This window comes from Geotrypetes seraphini, chromosome 10, assembly GCF_902459505.1.
Source record: "Geotrypetes seraphini chromosome 10, aGeoSer1.1, whole genome shotgun sequence".
NCBI classification, from domain to species: Eukaryota; Metazoa; Chordata; class Amphibia; order Gymnophiona; family Dermophiidae; genus Geotrypetes; species Geotrypetes seraphini.
This window is the reverse complement of record NC_047093.1, coordinates 120,867,315-120,889,916: the sequence shown is the minus strand read 5'-3', so window position 1 is coordinate 120,889,916 and position 22,602 is coordinate 120,867,315. Positions and strand designations below refer to the sequence as shown.

Sequence of the window (22,602 nt, the reverse complement as noted above, 5' to 3'; positions counted from 1 at the left end):
ATTAAAAAACTAAAACATTTTTAATAATGAGTATTAAAAACATCTTTAAAAAGGTGAGTTTTCAAAATTTTTTTAAAAGAAAGAAGATCTCTTTCGTTTGTGATATGTTGTGGTAGAGAGTTCCACCATTGTGGACCCATAACAGAAAACATGTCTGCTCTTCTTGTTCCTATTGTTTTAAGGGAAGGTATAACTAATAAGTTTTGAGAGGATGATCTAAATGAACGAATGGGATTATAAGGAATTAACATCCTTGATATAAACAGAGGCTCGCTAAGAACTAGGGTTTTAAAAATGAGCAACATTACCTTATATAAAATACGGTGGCTAATAGGAAGCCATTGAGCATCGATAAATAGAGGCGTAACGTGATCAAATTTCTTTGCATTATAAATCAATTTAATGGCAGTGTTTTGAATGATTTGAAGACGTCGCTTTTCTTTTTGGGAGATGATAAGTAATAGGGAGTTACAATAATCTAATTTGGCTATGACTAGTGAATGGATCAGAATATTGCGTGATTTAGGCTCCAAAAATTTGGCGATTGATCTTATTAGCCGCAGTTTATAGAAACAAGATTTGACTATATTATTAATATGATCATGGAAAATCAATTTATCATCAATTATAATTCCTAAAATTTTTAGATTGTGGACTATTTCTAAAGGATGAATGGCTTTTTAAGAATTATGTCATTTTTCCAGTTAAAAATCATGATTTTTGTTTTCTTAATATTTAATGCTAATTTATTTGTGTTTCACGTTGGAGATGGTTTGGCCCACGAGCATCAGAGTTGGTGCTTGCTCGATGGGATCGTCATTAAATAGGTTGAGGTGTAGAGATGGGAGCGGGAACAAGATCTGAGGAATATCTTGAACATGGATGGAAGTATGATGAATTGTCCCTGTTGCTGGTAGGAATGTGTTTTAGAAGAGCACCCAGGCTGCTTTCTCCTGTCCTGTATTCTCTTCCTGAACGGTTGATGTGTCCGTGAGCTCCTCTTGCAGAAGGCCACAATGAGTAATTGTGGCTGTTACTGCTGATTCAGGGAGATTACAGAGCCTCACGGACATGCGTAGATTTATAATTTATCAGACAGAAGAACAAAACCATCCATTATTTAGTGTTCGGATATCTCATGGAGCCAGGAGGAAAGAGAAGGGAGAAACTGTGTAGATGAATTGGGGTTAGGGTGGAAACGCAGCGGCACTCCCTTATCCCCTGTACTCCGACTCAGGCCCCTAGTCTCGCCCTTTGCACCCGTACATGCTTGTGCCCTTGCGTGACAACATTTACAGATGGACCTACTGTATGTCCAAGTTACGTGACGCTGTGTGTGCCCTTATGTCTTGTTTTTCGAATAATGCAGCCCCATGTTATCTCTCCAGACAGGGTGGTGTAGACTGACCTGACATCACCCTTGTCATCTGGGCAGAACTTTTTGTAAAGTTAGATGTTGGAATTGGAAGTTCTTCTTTAATGTTGTCTCATGACAGACTGTTGGGCAGAACTTAACCTGGTGTTTTTCCTCCTTTGGTTCCTGTCTCATTTTATTCACAAGAAATCTCTAATTCTAGGAGCTCTCAGAAATATAAACTTGGCTTTCCCACTTTTAGAGGAATAAAAACTATGGCCAATTTTTGTCGATCATTTTCTTTTTTATTCCTAAAAGTTTGGAATGACCTTCCTTCTATAATTAGAGTTCTCTCTCATCTAACCACTTTTCGTAAAGCACTGAAGACATATTTATTTCAGAAATATACTAACGATCCTTCTTTTTCAAATAATCAATCATAAAAGATAAAATTCTGGGCTAAAAGATATAGTTTCTGTTCTAATCTCCTGTATAATTTTATTAATATTTTGTAAACCGAGTTGAGCCCTCCTATTGGGATGAATCAATATAAAAAAATCAAAGATTAGATTAGTTATGTGCAGAGCAAGGGAGGGAGCAGGAGAAGATAAGAAAATGTTGCTTCGATGGAGATTTCCTGAAACCAAGTGGAAAGGAGGCTTGCATGTCATCTGAATTTGGGCCAAATCTCTCTCTCTCTCTCCCAACATGAGTCATGGCTGTTTTGACATCAGAAGTGCCTCTAAATGGAGTCTCCCTGTGAAACTTTAAGGGCCACACCTAATGTTTGTACAAACATCTTGGTCCACATAGGGCATGTGAGCAGCCTTTTGCCTAGAGCTGGACCAATGAAAGGATTTGGGCTGAATTATGAAATTAGTTTGTGCATGTCTGAATGTACTGTCATTTTAATGGGGAGATTTGATAATCCCGATAAATTCACTGATCTTGGTTGTCTTGCATCCTTTTTCTGATGTGTCTCATTTCCTCTGATGGCTCCTGTTTTATGCTTTCTCTCTTGCAGATGTCTCCGTTAGTTTGCTGTCCGTCATTGTCACGTTCTGCGGGATTGTCCTGCTGGGGGTCTCCCTCTTTGTCTCTTGGAAGCTGTGCTGGATTCCCTGGAGAGATAAGGGGTCTTCACAGGGCCAACGCAAAGAGCATGGCCATCTCCATCACTCACACTTTGGGGATCTCCTGGTGGAGCGGGTGGAACTGGGCCCTGAAATGCCCGAACGCTCCTATCTGGACATGGACTCCTACCCAGAGGGCAATATTAAACTGAGCCAAACTTCCCCTGACATCCCTGTGGAGAACCAGCCTGTCCCCAAGGAGACCCAACTCCCCAACGCTCATTCACACCAGCAAGTATCGAGTATTGCACCAGCCCCCAGGTAATCCGTCATCCTCTTCCTCAGCTGGTACGAGGTGGGTGGTCAGGTTGGGAACAAGTCAGGAATGTGTGGTTTTCCAGGCTAATAGATTACCTTTGAATAATTTACGTAGAAATATGAAATTTGGTGAACGACGATGACCCAACCAGCTTATTCATTTTTGTCTCAGGCTGGAATCTGCACCATCACAGCAGAGCTCAGGATTCCCCCTTTCCTACTGGTAACTGTGACTTTTTTGGTTTCTCAACCGGTCCTTCCCTCTGCCCTCCTGCGTCACTCAGTAATCTACTCTCTCTTTCTACAGTTCTTGAAGTTGTTGCCAGCGCCAGAGAGGCTTGCCCAATTATCCCCATCCAAACCCCAGGTACAGACGAGCTGTTAGCTGACACTCTGAGGCCAAGTAAAGTCCGTAACTCTGGGAAACTCCTATTGAAACGCTTTTGTGGGTGAATGTTCACTTACATCCTAATTCTATAAACCTGCGCCCTGACATTTTTGCTTAGAATGCAAAGCTACACGTGTGCAAGTTCTAGAATATCAGTTGCATGCAACGCTTAATATTGCTAATTAGTAACTAATTGGCAGGATTTAGAAATTAAAGACCATTAAAAAATATTTTGACCCTTTATCTTTCAGATTATTGGTACAGTCATTGGGTCTATCTATATTGGACTACTGTAATATCATCTAATTGGGTGTACCTAAAAAAACTGTGAGAAAACTAAGAATAGTACAGAATACGGCTGTCCGTTTGATATTTGGACTGAAGAAAAGCGATCATGTTAGTCCCTACACTGCACTGGTTACCTATGGAGGCAGGAATAATGTTTAAGTTTTCTTGCATTTGTTTTAAATCGGTTTGGGGAATAGCCCCTACCTATCTCTTACCTCATTTCGTGCTATACAGCCCTACTAGGATAACCAGAAATTGTAACCTGTTTGCCTACCCAAGCATCACTGGTTGTAAATACAGATCCTTTTTGAATAGAGCATTCATGTTTGAAGCAAGTAAACAGCAGTCTTGGTTAGGCAATTACATCAATGGAGCCAGGTTGACCTATGGGGCTTTTCGGAAAGAAATTAAGACTGCATTGTTCGACAGATTCATTTCCTAAACAGAAGTTTTACTAAATTTAATAATTTTCTATTGACTATCCTTGAGAAATATGTTCTACTTTTTACTATTTGTATTTTGTAAATCGCTGATTGTCCAGTTCTCTTAAGTGTAAACCGCCTAGAAGTCATATGATTGTGACGGTATAGAAGAATAAAGTTATGTTATGTTATTGGTGCCAGATGACACTAACTGGCAGCTAAGTGTGTGACTTGCTATAAACTGCGAATGGAAATTCTGTCGTATGTTACTGCGAGAGGACTTGGGCGGGTCGGGGAGTGCTTTGCAATAACACCAGCAGTTTATAGAACAGCAGCATTTAAGCGCACCACTGCCTACGGTTAGACGTGGGCATTTTCAACAGCCTTTCAGCTAGTTTTCGGCACACAACTGTAGACTTACGCTCGCATTCCCCGATGGTAATCATGTGTTGCGTGCCATTGCTGTCAGCACGTGTCGTCCTGGTATCCAGCATCAGTCATTGTGTTGAATTATCCCATGTGCTTGAAAAGCAGCTGCGCGTGCTGACTTCTAAATTCCATGAAGCAGACGTGTATTTCCTTGAAAAAAAATAAAGAAATCCTCTACATGCATCCTTGCCAGGCTCATCCAAACCATAGTAACAGTCAATAATGGCAAATAAAGACCCACGTGGTCCATCCAGTGTGCCCAAAATTCTATTTTGTTCTGCTGTAGAAGTCTGCCTGTTCCTGTCATTAGGTTCCAGCTACTGGAGCTGCTGTTCAAGCCTACTCCGGCCTTTCTAAACCATCCCAACCATATACTCATATGCAGGACACTGATCGTGCAAGTCTGTTCAGTCCTAGCCCTTGTTTCTTCAATTTATATCCTTCATTTTCTGATTAGAGATCCTCTGTATTTGTCCCACGCCCAGGTCACGTCCCTCTGAAGACTTTACACACTCAGACTTATAGGATTAATTAGCAGCTTTTCTAAACTCACTTCTTTTTTTTTTTTTAATTGAAATTTTTATTGAGTTTCAATCCAGCAAACAATCCGTATAACACAAGAAAACAGCAAGCACACTAATACAAAATCCAATGCCTACGGAAATCAGTGCAAAATAACAACATTGTCTACATCCCTCCCCCCCCTCCACTGCAAAGGACAAACCACAGGATCGAGCAATTCCGTAACTGTCTACAAATTCAATTTCTGGGTAACAACAGCCCATGTTTTCATAGATATATCCCCTTCGTTTGGCCACATATAATTCCATTTTCCCCATCAACAAGAGTTTCACTTTCCACTCAGCCTTAGTAGGTACCAGGGACTGTTTCCAATAAGTAGCAATGAGGCATTTAAATGCCGCCAATCCCATGCGCAGAACTCGAGTTTGCCAAGCGGTCTCACAGATATCGGACATTCCCAGGAGGCAGGCCTGGGGAGTAACAGAAACTGGTACTCCCAACAGTAGTGACAAAGATCCCGTCACATCCTGCCAGCAAGGTACCAACACCGGACACTCCCACAGATATGTAGGAAAGTACCCACAGCAGCATGACATCACCAACAGGTAGCCGACAATGTAGGATACGACAATGTAGGAGACGCCGACAATGTAGGATACGACAATGTAGGAGACGCTCCGGAGTATAATACCATCTACTCAATACCTTATAGGCATTCTCCTGAATTAGAGCACAAGTGGATGCTCTACCCACCTCCCCACAAATAGTCTCCCAATCTTTAGATGTAGAAGAACATTGTAAATCTCTCTCCCATTGATTCTGAAAACCAAGATGCGGAATCACCCTTCCCCTCAAATATTGATAAATTATGGAGATAGGCTTGGGTGCTTTCTGTAATAGTTCCCATAAGTGTTCTAGTTGTTCAGCCTCAACTAAAGAAACCGTATCCCAACCATTGACTACCACAAAGTGTTTCACTTGAAGATAGGCCAAATAGTCCCCTGCACTCACCCCCGGGTAATGTTGTAAGGCCTCAAAAGATATCATGGTCCCCTGTTTCAAAAAGTCCCGAAAGTGAAGTAGTCCTATGCGTCCCCCATCTCTCAAAAACAAGATTAGTTTTCCCCACTCCAAATTGGGGTTCCTCCCGCAAGAAAGCTAAAATGGAAATAACCCGCCCTTTATTACAATCTAGTTTAGTTCTAACCCATAGTTTAACCAGGTATAAAATATAGATATAAAAGATATAAAAACCATACTATTCAAAAAACATATTCCAATATTATAATCTACCATCTTCTTCTCTCCCTTCATAACCTCCTGCAACTCACAACCAACTGCAATCTCGTCCCCATAGGCATCTTCTAATCTAGTAGCAACGGGCGAAAAGCCAATTCATATCTAGAAACACAGTTTCCCCAAATACCGAAAAATCAGATATAAAAACCTAGGAACAGACGATATTCTGGTAACATAAGATTATGCTTTGTAATGTTATGTAATGTAACATAAGGTTATGCGTTGTAATATAACATAAGGTTATGCCTGGTAATATCATGTAATGTAAGTTATGCAATGTACTGGAATTATAAGGTAAAATAACATAAAATAACTATACGTAAAGTCTTGTAAAGTTATGTAAGATAAATTATGTAAGATAAATTATGTAAACTTAATGCAAGTTATGCAAGCACGGTAAGGATAATGTAAAGTAACACAAAGTAACACCACGTAAAGTTATGTAAAGTTATGTACGAAAAGTTATGTAAAGTTAGGTATGCAAAGTTTGTAAAGTTATACAAATAATTGTATTGTCATCGCCTGGAAATGACCAGCCATCTTCTAATGTAATCCGCTTAGAACCGCAAGGCACAAGCGGAATAGAAATCACTAATGTAATGTAATGTAATAAGGGTTATCAGTCTCCAACTCCCATTGTTGGACAGTCTGGGAGGACCAGAGTTTGGCCGCCAACCGTCCCCGGGACACAATACACTGACCAACTGAACCCCACTCTTGTGAAATCCCAGATCCCACTCCAATAACATTTTCAACTGCGCCACCTGATAATACCAATTAAGATTGGGAACTCCCTTTAGCTCGATCCAACCACATCACCCACTGGGAAAGTCTGGACGCTCTATTCTGCCAAATAAAATTCTGGAATTCCGCTTGAAGCAATTTAAACGTGCGGGTTGGTATGGGAATTGGCAAAGTCTGAAACAGAAATAATAACCTGGGTAAAATATTCATCTGTATAATAGCAATATGGCCACCCCAAGAAAGCCAGAGCCCCTGCCATCGTTGAAGATCCTGCCGGATCTGATGGATGATGGGGCCATAATTAGCCTCATACAAACCAGTCAAGTCACGAGGTAAATAAATACCCAGGTACTGAAGGTTCTTAGTAACCCACTTAAATGGGAATTGGCTCTGAAGTGCTCGAGCTTTAGCTTCCCCCAGGGTGAGATCTATCAGCTCAGTCTTATCTAGGTTGATCTTAAAACCAGACGTCCTCCCATAGTCCTCAAGAATACTGAGCAAATGTGGTATTGTACGTTCCGGATCTGTCAAATATAGAAGGATATCGTCAGTGAATAATGCTATGCGGTGTTCTATCTCTCCCACCCTAATGCCTTGTAATCGTGGATGACTCCTTGTCAAAATCGCCAGGGGCTCTATGGAGAGTGCAAAAAGCAGTGGGGACAACAGATACCCCTGTCTAGTGCCCCTCGCGATGGAAAAAAATTCAGTGTAAGATTGGTTAATTTTGAGAGACGCTCTAGGAACATAATACAGGGCTCGAACCCACTCACTAAACGGCCCCTCTATTCCCATTTTCCGCATTGCTGCCCATAAAAAATCCCAAGAAACCCGATCAAAGGCTTTCTCTGCGTCTACCGCCAGTAACACAGCCGGGTCTTGCTCCCGTTTCATCCTCCACATCAAATGCAAAGTACACCTTATATTATCCCCTACTTGTCTTTTTTGAATAAACCCGGATTGATCCATATGTATCACTTTAGGAAGCAGCTTTCCCAATCGAAGAGCCAACACATTTGCAATAATTTTTGCATCTACATTCAACAAGGAAATGGGCCTATATGACCCGCATAGAGCTGGGTCTCTTCCTGGTTTCAATAAAATTGTAATTCCTGCTTTCCCCATTGTGCCAGGCAAAAGGCCCCCCTGCTGAACCCCATTAACTAAGCGAACCAATAAAGGTCCCACCTGATCCCCAAACTTCTTATAGCAATGACTCGTATAACCATCTAAACCCGGTGATTTTCCCGACTTGGCTTCCCGAATAACCTCCAGAAACTCCCGCAAGGTTACCAGTTCATTCAGCTGTGTTTGATCTTCCACTGACAGAACTGGCAGTTGTACCCTGTCCAAGAAATCCTCCACTGCCCCCCCCCTGGACTATATAAACGTCTATAGAAGTCCAAAAAGGAGGTACCTATATCCACATCAGAGACCCACTCCAGTCTCTTATATGAGCAATAGTAGCCCGAGCTTGTTTGATTTTAATATAACGAGCTAATTGAGCACTGCATTTGTTACTATGTTCTTAGAGACAAGATTGGAACCGCTCTCGCACATGATTATAATCTTCCATCTGAAGCTGCGTCAGCTCTCCCCTGATTTGGCGCAGTTGCACTAAAATCTGGGGGTCCGGCGAGTTTTTATGAGCCAATTCCAAAGCAATCAATTTTTCATGTAAACCCAACTGTACTCGTGCTCTACTCCATTTAAATCTGGCTCCCCATTTAATAAAAACGCCTCTCATCACCGTTTTCAACGTATCCCATAAAATGCCATTGGATACCTCCCCGGTATCATTAAACTCCAAATAGGTAACTATAGTTTGAATCACCTCTGTCACCACCTCATTAGATTGAAGCAATGAGTCATTAAGCCTCCAGTACCGGGTACCACCCCCCTGCACCACTCCCTGACAATCCACCGATACTGGGGCATGATCCGAAATTTGGATCCCTCCCTAATCTTACTCCAATGATTCTGGGAAGCCCAGATCCCATCTAGGCGTGTGTAAGTATGTTGAGCATGAGAGTAATGAGTATAATTATGTTGAGTGCCATGGAGGAGGCGCCAGCAATCCACCAACCCCAAGGTGCCCATAAATGCCCATAAAGTCCCCCTGCCAGATCCCCTACCCCCTTTGGAATGATCTGTTCTTCCATCCGGTATCACATTAAAATCTCCCCCCACAAACACTACCCCCTGATTAAACAACAACAGCTCATTCTTCAAACCTATATAAAACGTCGCCTGGTCTACATTTGGGCCATATATATTTACTAAGGTCACCCGTTGCCCTTGTAAGGACCCTTTCAAAGCTAAACAGCGCCCCAGAGAGTCTCTATAGACTTGGTCAACAACCAATCCCAATCCCCTTCTGACTAGAATGGCTATCCCCCCCCTTTTTTTTGTTAACATGTGGTCCTTGATGTGTCCATACCTGTTCATAGGCCGGATGCTACAATAAAGCTGCATCCCTAGGCCTCAAATGTGTCTCCTGTAGCATACAAATGTCCCAACCCAATCTCTTTATTTCCCTGAAAACAATACTCCATTTCCCAGGACTGTTAACCCCATTTACATTCCATGACCCAATCCTGAGTAATGCCCCATCTGTACCAATCCCCTTGGTCCCCCCCTAGAACTTGTAGATTTCCCCAACTACTCCCCACCCCCTTCCTCCCACCCCCACAATCGCCGACCTAGCAAATGCCAGACCAGCCAATCAGAAAAGTTGAAGCCTACCCCCAAAAGGCATTTGACACCCCAGCTTTCCCATCATAGCACAATTCACCACATCAGGATAATAACTCCCACACCCAAAATCCCATGCATGAAATCCAGGGATCCCCCAACAACACTCACGATTACTCCATTTATACTCAACATCCCAAAAGGTATCCCCTATGTGCATCAATCATACTTACCCCATACATCCCCCTGAACCACTCATGCCCCCAACCCTCATACTACCTCCCCTCTACATCCAAGGCATCCACAACCAAATCCTCAAAGTCCAAAGTTCTCAAATGAGGATGGGAGTTACACCATCAGGCTCCAGGTCTGCAAGAGTGAGTTCCCCATATCACCGTCCACCGCTCGGGTCTCCTGCTGGGTCAGCCTCTTAGTGGTGCGGGTGACCGTACGCCAGGACTCTGCCGGTCTGCCTCCCTTCGTAGGGGTCACCGCTGTTGATACCGCAGGCAAGTTGTTACAGCCTAAGTCCTTCAGGGCCAACCAGGCATTTCCCACAGTGTTTACTGTCCTAGACTTGCCATTCACAGTCATCCAGATACCAAACAGGAACAGCCAACGGTATCTATGGCCCTCCGCTCTCAACACTTGAGTTATATCGTGGAAGGCCCTTCATTTTTGCAAGGTGGATAAAGCCAAGTCCTGAAAGACCCCCCACAGTGATTCCATGCCGTTGAAAATGCGGTCACCTTCGAGCTACCTGCAGTATTTTTTCTTTTACCAAGTAATCTCCAAAGCAGGCTATGATATGCTTAGACGTGCCCGGCTGCCCAGCTCCCAGGCCACGATGAGCCCGCAATAGTACAATGGCTCCAGCATCCATTTGCACCTCCGGCCCCAACAGTTGACTGCAAAAGTCTTGCACCACGGCGGTACAGTCCTTGTGACGCTCCTCCTCCGGTATGCCTTTAAATTGCAAATTGCTCCTTCGAGACCTGTTTTCCAGGTCCTCCACTTGCGCCTGTAAATCAGCCAACTCTTTCACATGCTGCGCCAGACCAGACTTTGTTTCCTCCACCGTCATCTCCAAGCGGGAAACATGTTGTTCCGAGGCCGCAACCCGAACTCCTAAGTCCCCAAACTCCGCTCTGAGATCCACCATCGCCATTTTAACATCCTCCCTGAGCCCTTGCATTTCAGCCTTGAGGTCCTGAAACCATTTCTCCAGTTTCAATTGCAGTGCCGAGGCACTATCAGCCGGCACCGCCGAGGTCGGGGACTGCGCCATCTTTATTTTCCCTGCAGGCGACGCCGGAGTTTTTACCGACCTTTTCCCACTTGTCGATTCACTAAATCGAAACTTCTCCAAGCTCCGGCGACTTGCCATACACTCCCCCCTCCACCGCGTCGGTAAGCAGGAGTTAAACCACACAAGGGAAGCTTTTAAAGCACTTTTTAATTCAAGCCCCGACAGAGCTCAAATTTTACCCAGCCATTCGGTAGTATGATGTCACTTCCTCCTCTAAACTCACCCCATGCTTTTGAAAATGAATAGATTCTCCCTTATGCTTTGGGTCAGTTTCACTTGTTCCTTCTCCCTCCACTTCTCTAATCCTATGTGGCAAAGGGAGCAAGTGGAAGGATTTATCGAATCCCAGTCCTGGCTTTGCCTAGGAATACTCTCACTTACGATGACCTGGTAAATTGTGATTTCAGCATGTCTTATTGGTGACCTGTCTCCTCTCAATCTCTCACACAGGTACAACACACTGCCCCGTCCCTCAACCCAGCAGCTCTCGAGCCCCGAATATGCAGGTCACTCGGATGAGAAACCGGAACAGGCAACAAGTATTGGGCATATCAAGCCAGAATTGTATAAACAGCGTTCAGCGGACTCTGAAATGAAAAAGCAGGAAGCCACGAGCTGTGGCCGCATCAGCTTCGTTCTCCGTTATCTCTACAGCACTGAGCAGCTGGCGGTCAAAATCCTGAAGGCCCTGGACCTGCCAGCCAAAGATGCCAACGGCTTCTCTGACCCCTACGTCAAAATCTATCTATTGCCAGACCGTAAGAAGAAATTCCAGACCAAGGTGCATCGCAAGACTCTGAATCCTGTCTTCAATGAGACATTTCACTTCAATGTCTCCTTCAACGAGCTGCAAAACCGGAAGCTGCACTTCAGTGTCTACGACTTTGACCGGTTTTCCCGTCATGACCTCATCGGGCAGGTTGTCCTGGATAATCTACTAGAGTTCTCCGAGCTCACAGATGACAAGCCAATATGGAGAGACATCTTGGAGGCTAGCTCGGTAAGTCTGCTGCTTGCTTTCTTCATCCTTGACTGCTTTCCTCAGCGGCCAGTTCTCAGAGCATTGGAGGCACCATGTTAGAATGCCAGCCTTGCACGTTGGGGAGGGATCACACGGTATTAACCCATGCTTGATTTTATTGCTTATTATATGTATGTCTTATGGCTACAGTAATGCAAACCTGCCTGCTTTAGTGAGTCAGGAAGAAAAGTTTATCCTCCAAGGACAGGAGCAGTTTCCATTCACAGTCTTTTGTTCGGTACCTGAGTGGGTGGGCTTGCTAGTTCAGTAGTTATGTATTTAAACTAAACCTTAGGTTTGTATACCGCATCTTCTCCACTGTGGTAGAGCTCGGCACGGTTTATAGGACTAAGATAAAATGGAACTCCAAAGGATGGTTGTGGGTTGAGAGTAACGGAGAAAAAGGGGGGTTTTGGGTTTGGAAGGTGTTGGAGGGAGGACATGCATTGTTTAGTGATTGGCAAGAAAACCTAATGCTTCATATTGTAACACAGTAGATGACAGCAGAAAAAGTCCTGTAGGGTCCATCCAGTCTGTCCACAAGATAAACTCATAGCATAAGGTATGACAAAAGCTATACAGTATACAGTGGTACCTCAGTTTACGAGTGCACCGGTTTGCAAGTGTTTTGCAAGACAAGCAAAACATTTGCAAAATTGGCGCCTCGGAAACCGAGCGTGGCTCGATTTACGAGCACCCCCCCGTGATACGGCCCCCCCCCCCCCCCCCCCCCGTGTTATGGCACCCTTCCCTGCGATTGGGCACACCCCCACCGCATCTTACCGTCATCTGGACACCGGCATGTCCTGTGCTTGGTGCCGGTGCCCAAAGATCGGCCTCCTCTTCTGCTGGGCCTTGAGCATCTGCGCATGCTCAAGGCCCAGCAGAAGAGGAGGCCGATCTTTCTCTGGGTGTGTAGAAACCAGTTTCCAAGAAAATGACATTGAATGAAAATTACGACAGTGCAGAGAGAAGGGGGGGGGGGGGTGTTCAGCGGCATTACATTTTTTTTTCTCTGTCTTTTTATTCACTTTAATCAATCCCCTTCAATATATGTAATACTCTGTCGCTCCTGTGATCTTTCCGTAGAGCTGTGCTATTCCAGCTTGTCTTTAATGTAATTTATCTCCCTGAAAACCCCATCTAAGCAAGGAGACTGGTTTTCACCTTTTTCCTTATTTAAAAGTCGATCGATGGGGCGATGAATGCAGGTTTGGCTTTGTTAATTCATTAGCCGTGCCTTGCTTGGCACCGTCTTCTGGGGCTTTGAGGATTCTTTTCACAGGGCAGAGCTGGACGGCCTGTTTCATCCACTTATTATACATCTTCAAATTCTGCCTGTTTTCTACTGCTCCTTCTCCCTCTCCTCGGCTCTTTCTTAAAAATCATCGCGCAATATTAAACAACAATTAGTCCTATAGTGTCCACTGTTATGGTAACCATCTGCCAATATTCAGATGTACGTTCCAGGATTCTTACACACCACTCAGCACTATCTAAGCAGTGTCGCTGACAATTCACACAGACCAGGCAGCATTTTCCAGACAGTGCTACTGAAAGTCCACTGTGGCTACTACTAATCATTTCTATAGCACTACCAGGCATAGAAGAGACAGTCCTACAATCTAATTATGGATGAAAAGGTGCATTGCATACAGTGCAGGTGGGGGGAATGATAAGACAGGTAAGGGTGCTTAGCAGGTGGGTTGGGGTTAGGAATTGAAAGCAGCTTTGAGCCTGGATTTGAAGACTGTCAGAGACGGAGCTTGACGTACCGTCAGGCAGTTTGATCCATGCATATGGTGCAGCAAAGTAGAAGGGACGGAGTCTGGATTTGGCCATAGAGGAGAAGGTGAGATAGATGACAGGAGCCTGTGGGAGGCTTTTACAGGTTGTGAGACCTATTCCTACATTTTGCTGAAGTTGTTGAAGTCACGGGCTTGTATAAACTGGTTTCAGTTCAGACGCTGAGATGCTAATGTGTGACATGTGAGTGTGTGGATTTCTTGCTGTGAAGTTTCTCAAGGAGACCAACCAGTGCTGAAAGAAAAATGCAAGTCAGCAAGACATCATCTGGGAGCCTAAGAACTGATAAAGTGATGCCAGGCTAATGTGCTCAGGCACTGATATGAAGAATGGAAACTTCAAGAAGAAGAAAGTTCTAGAAGCTATGCCTGTCCAGGGCCCCCCAAGGAAGAATGGAGGCGTGGACTAGGAGACGGTTAGATAGGCAGTTGGTCTTATCCAATAGGGTAATACATATTCCCAGCCAGGGGTATTATCTAACACTATGACATCTTCTGTATAAAACCCCCATGCTCTGGCAGAGTTTCTTTAGAGAGACTGCGTTATACTTACAGAAAAAATGCCGGCACTGTTCGTATGAGGTTTTTTCTCTCCATTGCATATGTCCAAACTGATTTATTTCTGATTTGACAAATGCTGCTATAATACTAATTATTAGAATAAAAAGTTATTTGCTTTGGAATATACAATGTAATCTTGTGGAGTTTTACTTTTATTTTTGAGGGTATTTTTTCCCTTCACGATGGACCTCTACTGGGGAAAAGTAGAGAAGGAATATAGGGAGAGATGAGTGATACCGAGTTGGTTTGGAGTGAAGACACTTGCAGATCATTAAATGGAGTTTGAACTGTACGATGAAATGGATAGGGAGCTGATGAAGTGACTTGAGGAGAGGGGTAGTGTGGGCAAAGCAACACTGGTGGAATATAAGGCGTGAGAGTTTTGGACACATTGAAGGAGAGAGAGATGGTTTAGTAGAAGGCTAGTGAGAAGCAGGTTGCAGTAGTCTAGACGAGAGGCGATGAGAGTTTGGGGGAGGATGGGCTGGAGAGGGCTTCAATGGCTGGGAGGGTGTAGATGGGCTGCAGTAGGTTTTGACAGAGATTTCGGCAGTTGGAACCCAAGCACAGTACCGGGTAGAGCTTTGGATTCTTGCCCAGAAATAGCTAAAAAGAAAAAAATTTAAATTGAATCAGGTTGGGCAGACTGGATGGACCATTCGGTTCTTTATCTGCCGTCATCTAATCTAATCTAAACCTTAAGTTTATATACCGCATCATCTCCATGAGAATGGAGCTTGACACGGTTTACAAGAACTTAAAATAGTGGGCAGAGAAGAAGAAAAAGGATTACATGAACTTATGTGTAGAAGGGGGGAGAGAAAGGGGGGAAGGATAGAGCTACAATTTGCTGAAAAGCCAGGTTTTCAGTTGTTTGCGGAATAACTGAAGGGAGCTCAGGTTCTGCAGCGGGGTGGTGAGGTCGTTCCAAAGACCTGTGATTTTGAAGAGAAGGGATTTTCCCAGTTTGCCTGAATAGTGGATACCGCGTGGAGAGGGGAAGGCTAGTTTAAGCCTTTGGGTAGTTCTGGAGGAGTCGAAAGACAGTGGGATAAGAGGAGGCAGGATTCTGTGAATGATCTTGAAAGCCAGGCAGGAACATTTGAAATGGATTCTGGAGATTATTGGGAGCCAATGAAGTTTGGCAAGGAGTGGGGAGGCATGGTCAGACTTGCGTTTTGAGAAGATCAGTTTGGCTGCAGTATTCTGAATTAGCTGGAGTCTTGGAATACTTTTTTTTGATAGATTTAAGTAGATGGTGTTACAGTAATCTAGTTTGGAGAGGATGATGGATTGGACAAGGATGGCAAAGTGTTATTGGCTGAAGTAGGATTTAGCTTTCCTCAGCATGTGAAGGCTGAAAAAGCATGATTTTGCCAAGGAGTTGAGGTGGCCATTGAGGGAGAGAGAGGAATCGATAGTGATACCAAGGACCTTGCATGAGAACTCTACTATGTTACTATGTATAAACAACCAAATCTGTAACTCCTCTATCATGTTCCACTCCATGTATGTTAACTTGCAACGAAACAACAAGGCAAGCAGTCCACCAAAGAATCCAACATGAAACAAAAGAAGATTGGCAGAAAATAAGGAGATTCAAATCAAGTTAATTCAAGGTGCTCTCAAGAGCCATGCCTGATGCATTTCACCAAACAAGGCTAGTCAACGCTAACAAAAAACCCATGTCTTTCATATAAACAGAACACAGAAAACACCTTTGCCTAGTATGGCATATGTAATCTTTTTTAAATATTTTATTGTAAACCGGCCAGATACTTGTTGATGGTCGGTATATTAAAAGTCAATAAACTTGAAACTTGTAATCACAAACTAACCTCTCCCCTTTTTACAAAACTTTTTAGCCACGGCCAGCGCTAAAAAATGCTCTAGTTTTGTAAAAGGGGGGATAAAATATAAATATGTAGACAAAAGTTAAATAAAACCACCAAGAAGCTGGACTCTGCATATAGTGCAACACCACAGAAACAGCGATGTCCCCTAAAGCAAAAAAATAAATAAATAGAAATTTTTTTCTACCTTTGTCTTCTGTGGTTTCTGCTCTCCTCATCTTCTTGTCACTCTCTTCTTTTCATCTTCTAACCTTCTGTGCCTCTTCCAAAAATTGTCTGCCTCTCCCTTCCATCTCATCTTCACCCCCCCATTGGTGTGGCATCCATCATCTTCTCTTCCCTTCTCCAATGGTCTGGCATCTCTCTCCTCTCCTTCCCTCTCCCACATCCCCATGGTCGGGCATTTCACTCTCTTCTCTCCCTTCCTCCCACTTCCATCAGCATCTGCCCCCTTTATCTCCCTTCAACCCAATTCCATCCAGTATCCTTCCCCTTATATCTCTTCCCTTCCCCTGCACACCAATTCCATCAGCCCCTATCTCTCCTTCCACCACCCTTCCATACCACCATGCTCCCTTTCTCTCCCTCCACCACCCTTCCGTCCTCCTTTCTCTCTCCCCCACGACAACGCCTCTCCCCCACATCAACAGCATCGCGCCCCCCCCAGCATCGGCAACGGGCCCCCTGTGACAATGCCCCCCCAACAGCAACAGCAACAGGCCCCCCCCCCACCCGCCCGCCAGCAGCAACACCAACGCGGTCGAATGTATTACAGGAAAGTCCTGCGATGACTGCTTTTACCGGTCCAGCCCCCTCCGATGTCACTTCTTCCAGAGCAAGTAAGTGACGTGGGAGGGGGCTGGACCGGCAGAACCAGTCATCGCGGGACCTTCCGGCCACATTGCTGTTGCTGCTAGCAGGCAGTCCGTTGCTGTTACTGTGTGGGGGCCTGTTGCCGTTATTGTGGGGGGGGGGGGCCCATTGCCATTGAAAAATAGCAAGGTGAGTCGCCCTCCTTCACCGGGCCCCCCTCACAGTTTCGGGCTCTAGGCATGTGCCTAGTTGGCCTAGTGATTAATCCGGCCCTGTACACATTTGTTAAAGAGGAGGTTAATTAGATTTGATTTATTTCTTGTAAAGATTTTGGTTGGTCTATAATTTTGACAGCACTTTATGAAAACCCATCTTAGTTTTTGTGTTTTTTTGTCTTAGTTATTTTTATATAATAAACCACTTTGGTTGTTCCACAGAAAGGCGGACTATTAACTCCGTAGCCCGTTATTCTCTCTCGTAATGAAGGAATATTTGGGATGATGAAGGAGGGGATCTTTTTATTTGCTTTTATTTATTTTCCATTTGATATCTCGGATATTGCATTCCTGCTTCTCTGATTTTTTTTTTTTTTTTTTGGGGGGGTAGTGAGTTAATGTTAGGGTACTTTCCTGTAGCTTTTGTTCTGGCCACTGTGAAGATATTTGCTACTGTCTGTCTGTCACCTGCTAGCCATGCGCCTCAGTGAAATATACGGGCGTGATTTCCACTTACAGACCGGCAGTACAGCCAATGTCATGTGCTGTGCTAATATCCATTCACACGCTGGCATACTCTGTGATTGCACCAGCCTTCATTCCCTTTATTTTTCATGCTTTCAGGAAAAGGCCGACCTGGGTGAAGTGAACTTCTCTCTCTGCTACCTTCCGACTGCAGGAAGGTTGACCTTAACTATTATCAAAGCCACGAACTTGAAGGCCATGGACCTCACCGGCTTCTCAGGTTTGTGCTTCTTCCACATCTCCTGTGGCGTGACTGCCCGGTGAAGCCTCTCCCCTGTACTCTTTGGGGTCGTATGCTCCTGGAACCGGGCATTGTATCGGACGGACACTCTCTTCGTGGTGTCATCTGTTTAGGCTGGTTTTGTGGTCCATGTCCTCTGGGACTTTGATGCCCAAGGGAAGGCGGGATGGGAACATGAGCAGGGATCTTGGGTTGGGAGGAATGGTGTCTTTTCCAAGCCTTGACATGGCATCTAGGAAAAGGGTTAAAGGGGGAAAAGCACAAGAAACATTTTGTAAGGATGATCAAACTGTCCATTACATCCCTTGCTTTTATTCTTAGGGGACTCTGCTCCTCCCTGTGTATCTGCCACCTAAAGCATTTTCCCTTCGCGCCTCTTGTTTTTTCCCTTAGTTGGCTTCTGTCTGTACTCGATGTTTCTTTTAATTGTGTTTTCCCTGTTAATGTCAATGACATTGTTTTATTTTTTTACCATGTTTTCATTTGTGTTTTCCTTGTTTTTATTCTGTAAATTCGCTTAGAAATTGGATAAGCGATTAATCAAATTTTAATAAAAACTTGAAACGTGTCAGTTGCAAGCACTAGGCAAACAAAGCGACCGCCTGGGGGAGCAGCAAGAACGACTGCTATTAAAGCAAAACTGTCCCCTCGTACTGTCACCCTAGTGCCAAAATCTAAGCACCATTTGTACATTAGAATTCTAGAAATGCTGGTCCAGATGCCATTATACAGTTTACACTCAGCGCCCTGCATTTTGGCTTCCAAATGTGGGCGGCCAAAGCCCCCAGTATATTTTGTCAGCCAGGCAAACTGAAAAGACCCTTTAAGGCGCACTTTTGCCCGCAGGAAGAAGGGGCAGGTTTAGTAAGTGATAGAAGTTTGCCACACTTTTATGTATTATGAAAACACAGGCATAACCTCCCAAAATAGCATCGCAAAAAATGTACAACCCAACTGTCCTCTGAAATTGCGCTCTTAAGTATTTTCCCTTATCTGTCCTGGCAGTGGAGGGTTAAGTGACTTGGGAGAAGGCTGGGTTCTGAGGCAGCAGCTCTAACCACTAGGCCGCACTCTCCTCCCAGTGGATAACCATGTGCAAGTGATTTAAACAGCCAGGAGTGTCCACTGCCCTCTGAAAAGTTCATCGAGAGGGGGGTGCAGGGCTGAAAGTTCACCTAGCCCTCTTAATACTCTTTCACCGTCCTTCCTAAGCAGAGGTCAGATTCTGATGTGTGTCTTCTGCTCTCAGAGTTTCCTCTTATTGTTCTCTCCTCTGCTCTTCGTCCTCCCCCCATCCCAGATCCATATGTCAAAGCCTCACTGATGTGCGAAGGTAGGCGACTGAAGAAACGCAAAACCTCAATCAAGAAGAACACGCTTAATCCTACCTACAATGAGGCCCTGGTCTTTGATATTCCCAACGAGAACATGGACCACGTTAGTCTCACAATAGCCGTCATGGATTACGACTGGTGAGCGCTCTCTCGGGAGCCTTTGTGGAGGGAGAACTTCCATTGATTTCCATGTGGTCTCCGGGGGGAGCTGGGCTGGGAGGGAATTTGAGGGCTGGGCAAAGGGTGGAAGCAGGACCATTTTTCTGGATTTCTAAGAAGCTAGAAATGGGGACAAATTATCCACTGTTGGGATGTCCAGCTCCGAGAGTGAATATTCAGATCACCGTGCTGTCTCTGTGCCTTTAATTAAAGCAGCTACAATGCAAAGTTAGTGAAAGGGACTCAGATGGGTCCTGTGAAGTAAAGAGCTCAGCTCAGCTTATTTCCTAAGGATAGTCAAACTTCGGGTTACCAGATTATGTCCTAAAAAAAAAAAAAAAAAAAAAGGATGCGTGGCCCCCACCCCGTTCCACTCCTGGCCCTAGTCCATTTCGTCCACAGCTCCGCCCCATTCTGCTCCCCAACCTCGTCTCTTCAGGACCACATCTGCATCTGGAGGACATCTGCGCATGTCCCTCCAGACATCTGCGCAACCCTCCAGACACTACCCCGAACTCAATGGCTTTCAAAACCTGGACAAAGTGCCGGGTTTTGAAAATCCGTCCAGACATGTCTGGGTAAATCCGGATGTCTGGTAACCCTAGTCCAGGGGTGTCAAAGTTCCTCCTGGAGGGCCACAATCCAGTCGGGTTGTTAGGATTTCCCCAAAGAAATATGCATGAGATCTATTAGCATACAATGAAAGCAGTGCATGCAAATAGATCTCATGCATATTCATTAGGGAAATCCTGAAAACCTGACTGGATTGCGGCTCTCCAGGAGGGGCTTTTGACACCCCCGCCCTAGTCAAACTTGAGAAGCATGAAGCTTGCTGGGACAGAAGGACTTTTTGTGTGGTGGAAAAGAACTTGCTCTATAGGATGCATGGGTGACTTGATGCTTCACACAATAATTGTTTTATCTTTTTAAAACAGCATCGGGCATAATGAAGTGATTGGAATGTGTCGAGCTGGTGGTGATGCTGACATGGCGGGCAGAGATCACTGGAATGAGATGTTGGCCAACCCAAGGAAACCGATAGAACACTGGCACCAGCTTGTAGAGGTACAAGAGAGCTGATAACTGACTGGATGAGTATTTTTGAATCATGGGCTGTGTATTTTCAATTCTACACTGTTCTAGTCCAGCATAATGATATGTCCCAGTCTTCAATCGGGCCAAGCACAACATGATATAAAATTATCCCAAGTATGTCTACAGTTTCATGTTTTAGTTTGTTTAGAATTTGGCAGCGAATACCATCTGGGTCTGGTGATTTGTTAGTATTAGGCTTTTTGGTTAGTTCTAATAACATCTTCCAGTTTCCCATTACACATTATGGGAAGGGGTTGATATTCAAAACTATTTAAATAGCCAGGAGAGTCTCCTGGCCAATTAAATAATTTTTCTACAACTAACTGGGCAAATTGAGTGGCACTTAAACCAAATAAAATAACTTCATAAAATGCAATCATATCTTCATGGAGTTCTGTGGAATATCAGTCTGTATGTCCTGGATATTGAATGCTGGTGTCTGGTCATAGCCCGGCACTGAATATCTGGATATGAAGCTGGCAGCAGCCAAAAAAAACCTGCTGACTGTCGCCAACTGAATATCGTCCCCTAATTTGCTTCAGTTTCTCTCGTTTCTTCTAGCTAGGGGCCTTCTCTGCTGCACATATCCCAGACATTCTTCAATGTTTTTGCTGTATTTTGTCTATAGCACGTTTATAGGGTGGGGGAGGAAAGAGGGTGGCAGTGATTGCATGTATTCACCCAGTGGCATAGGAAGGGAATGGCCCAGGCACTGAATTGGTGGGAACACTGGCACCTCTTCTCCCCCTACGCCATGCTTGTGCCCTCCCTTCTCCAACCCCCCTGTACCTCTTTAAAATCTTCGCCAGTGCGAACTACTACTCTAGCCTACTGCGTGCGCTGGCTGAGCTCCCTCTGAAATCACTTCCGGGCCACAGGGTCAGGAAGTGACATCAGAGGGAAAGCCACTGTATTCATCACCCTTCTAGAGAGAAATTTCTTCTGATGTTGCTCCTGAATCAAAGCATCTTGTCCTTCAACTGATTGGAGCTTCTTTTAAGAATGTCAGATGTAGCTGTTTGAAATGTGGTCACAAGGCTCTTGTTTCATTCAGGGGTTGTGTTTCAAGTGTTACATTTATTATTACTGCCTTGAACTGTCTAATTAACTAGGGAGTGTCGTCTAGAAAGTAACACCTGGTGGGAGGAAAGTGGAGCTGCTGTGGGGGTGATGTCCTTTCTTCCTGTTTTGTCAGGAGAAGACTCTGAACAGCTACATGGCAAAAGGTCCCGTGTCACGGGAGAAGCCCAGCATTGTGGTGGAGAATGGGCAGTCTGACTGACTACTGCCGTGGCCAAGGAGAGGAGATATGGGCCAGAAGACCTGTAAGTAGAGATGTTAGATGAACTGAGACCTAGCATAGGGTTACCAGATTTCCTCTTTAAAAAAAGAGGACGACTGGCCCTACCCTCTTCCATCCCCAGCCCCCACACGAACATCGTGTCTCCTTCCCTGAGCTCGGGACCGCGTGTGGAGGACCTCTGTGCACGTGCAGGCCCTCCAAATGTGGCTCTGAGCTCGGGACCTTTCAAAACCTGGACAACCTGCTGGGTTTTGGAAATTTCTTCAGGCATGTCTGGGTTTTCACAGACATCGGGTAACCCTAACCTGGTGGGCTCAGGAGCAGCTTGTGATCTTGCTGCTAGGAGAGACCAGAGAAGCCCCATCTTGCCTCCCTAATATCCTGCCTCTCTTTTTCATGTCCACGTTTCCTACTTATCCCATGACTTCCACTGACACACTCGCTCCAGGCTCTGTAGCCTTTCTGGGACCTCTAAGGCTATTAATAGCATACGCTTTCTGGGGGTTTATTAATTCCAAGTAAGGGGGGAAGCAGGGCGGGGCTGAGGCATGGGTTAAGTCACACTCTTGAGTGACAGCATGTGCTTGTGTCTTTGTGAGTAGGTGTATCTCTTTTGCGTGACTCTAGAGGCAATTTTTAAACCCCTCATCTTGGTTTCAAATTCATAGAACCCTTGCACAGATTTTTTTTTTTTTAAAATTCTTTATTGATTTTCCAAATATCAACAGTGCTATACACAAGTATATATACATATAATAATTCAAGAAAATCACATTCATCTTACAGACATACATGAGCAATAATTTTATCCCACCCACCTACCCATTGACTAGTCAA

General features: G+C 44.6%; 1 protein-coding gene across 3 annotated transcripts in view; it reads left to right on the top strand.

Annotated features, from left to right (window-relative positions):
* The window catches only part of SYT3 (synaptotagmin 3), a 109,215-nt gene that overhangs the window by 74,928 nt on the left and 11,685 nt on the right, over positions 1-22,602 (top strand). For 2 of the 3 annotated variants that reach the window (XM_033962098.1, XM_033962097.1), the window contains 6 exons: positions 2,379-2,748; positions 11,291-11,840; positions 17,733-17,853; positions 19,175-19,346; positions 20,303-20,432; positions 21,658-21,787. In XM_033962098.1, coding sequence (XP_033817989.1) covers positions 2,379-2,748; positions 11,291-11,840; positions 17,733-17,853; positions 19,175-19,346; positions 20,303-20,432; positions 21,658-21,744 — 1,430 coding nt within the window. In that variant the 3' untranslated portion in view covers positions 21,745-21,787. Of the gene's footprint in view, positions 1-2,378; positions 2,749-11,290; positions 11,841-17,732; positions 17,854-19,174; positions 19,347-20,302; positions 20,448-21,657; positions 21,788-22,602 lie in introns of those variants that run through there. The other variant, XM_033962099.1, reaches the window with a different exon arrangement.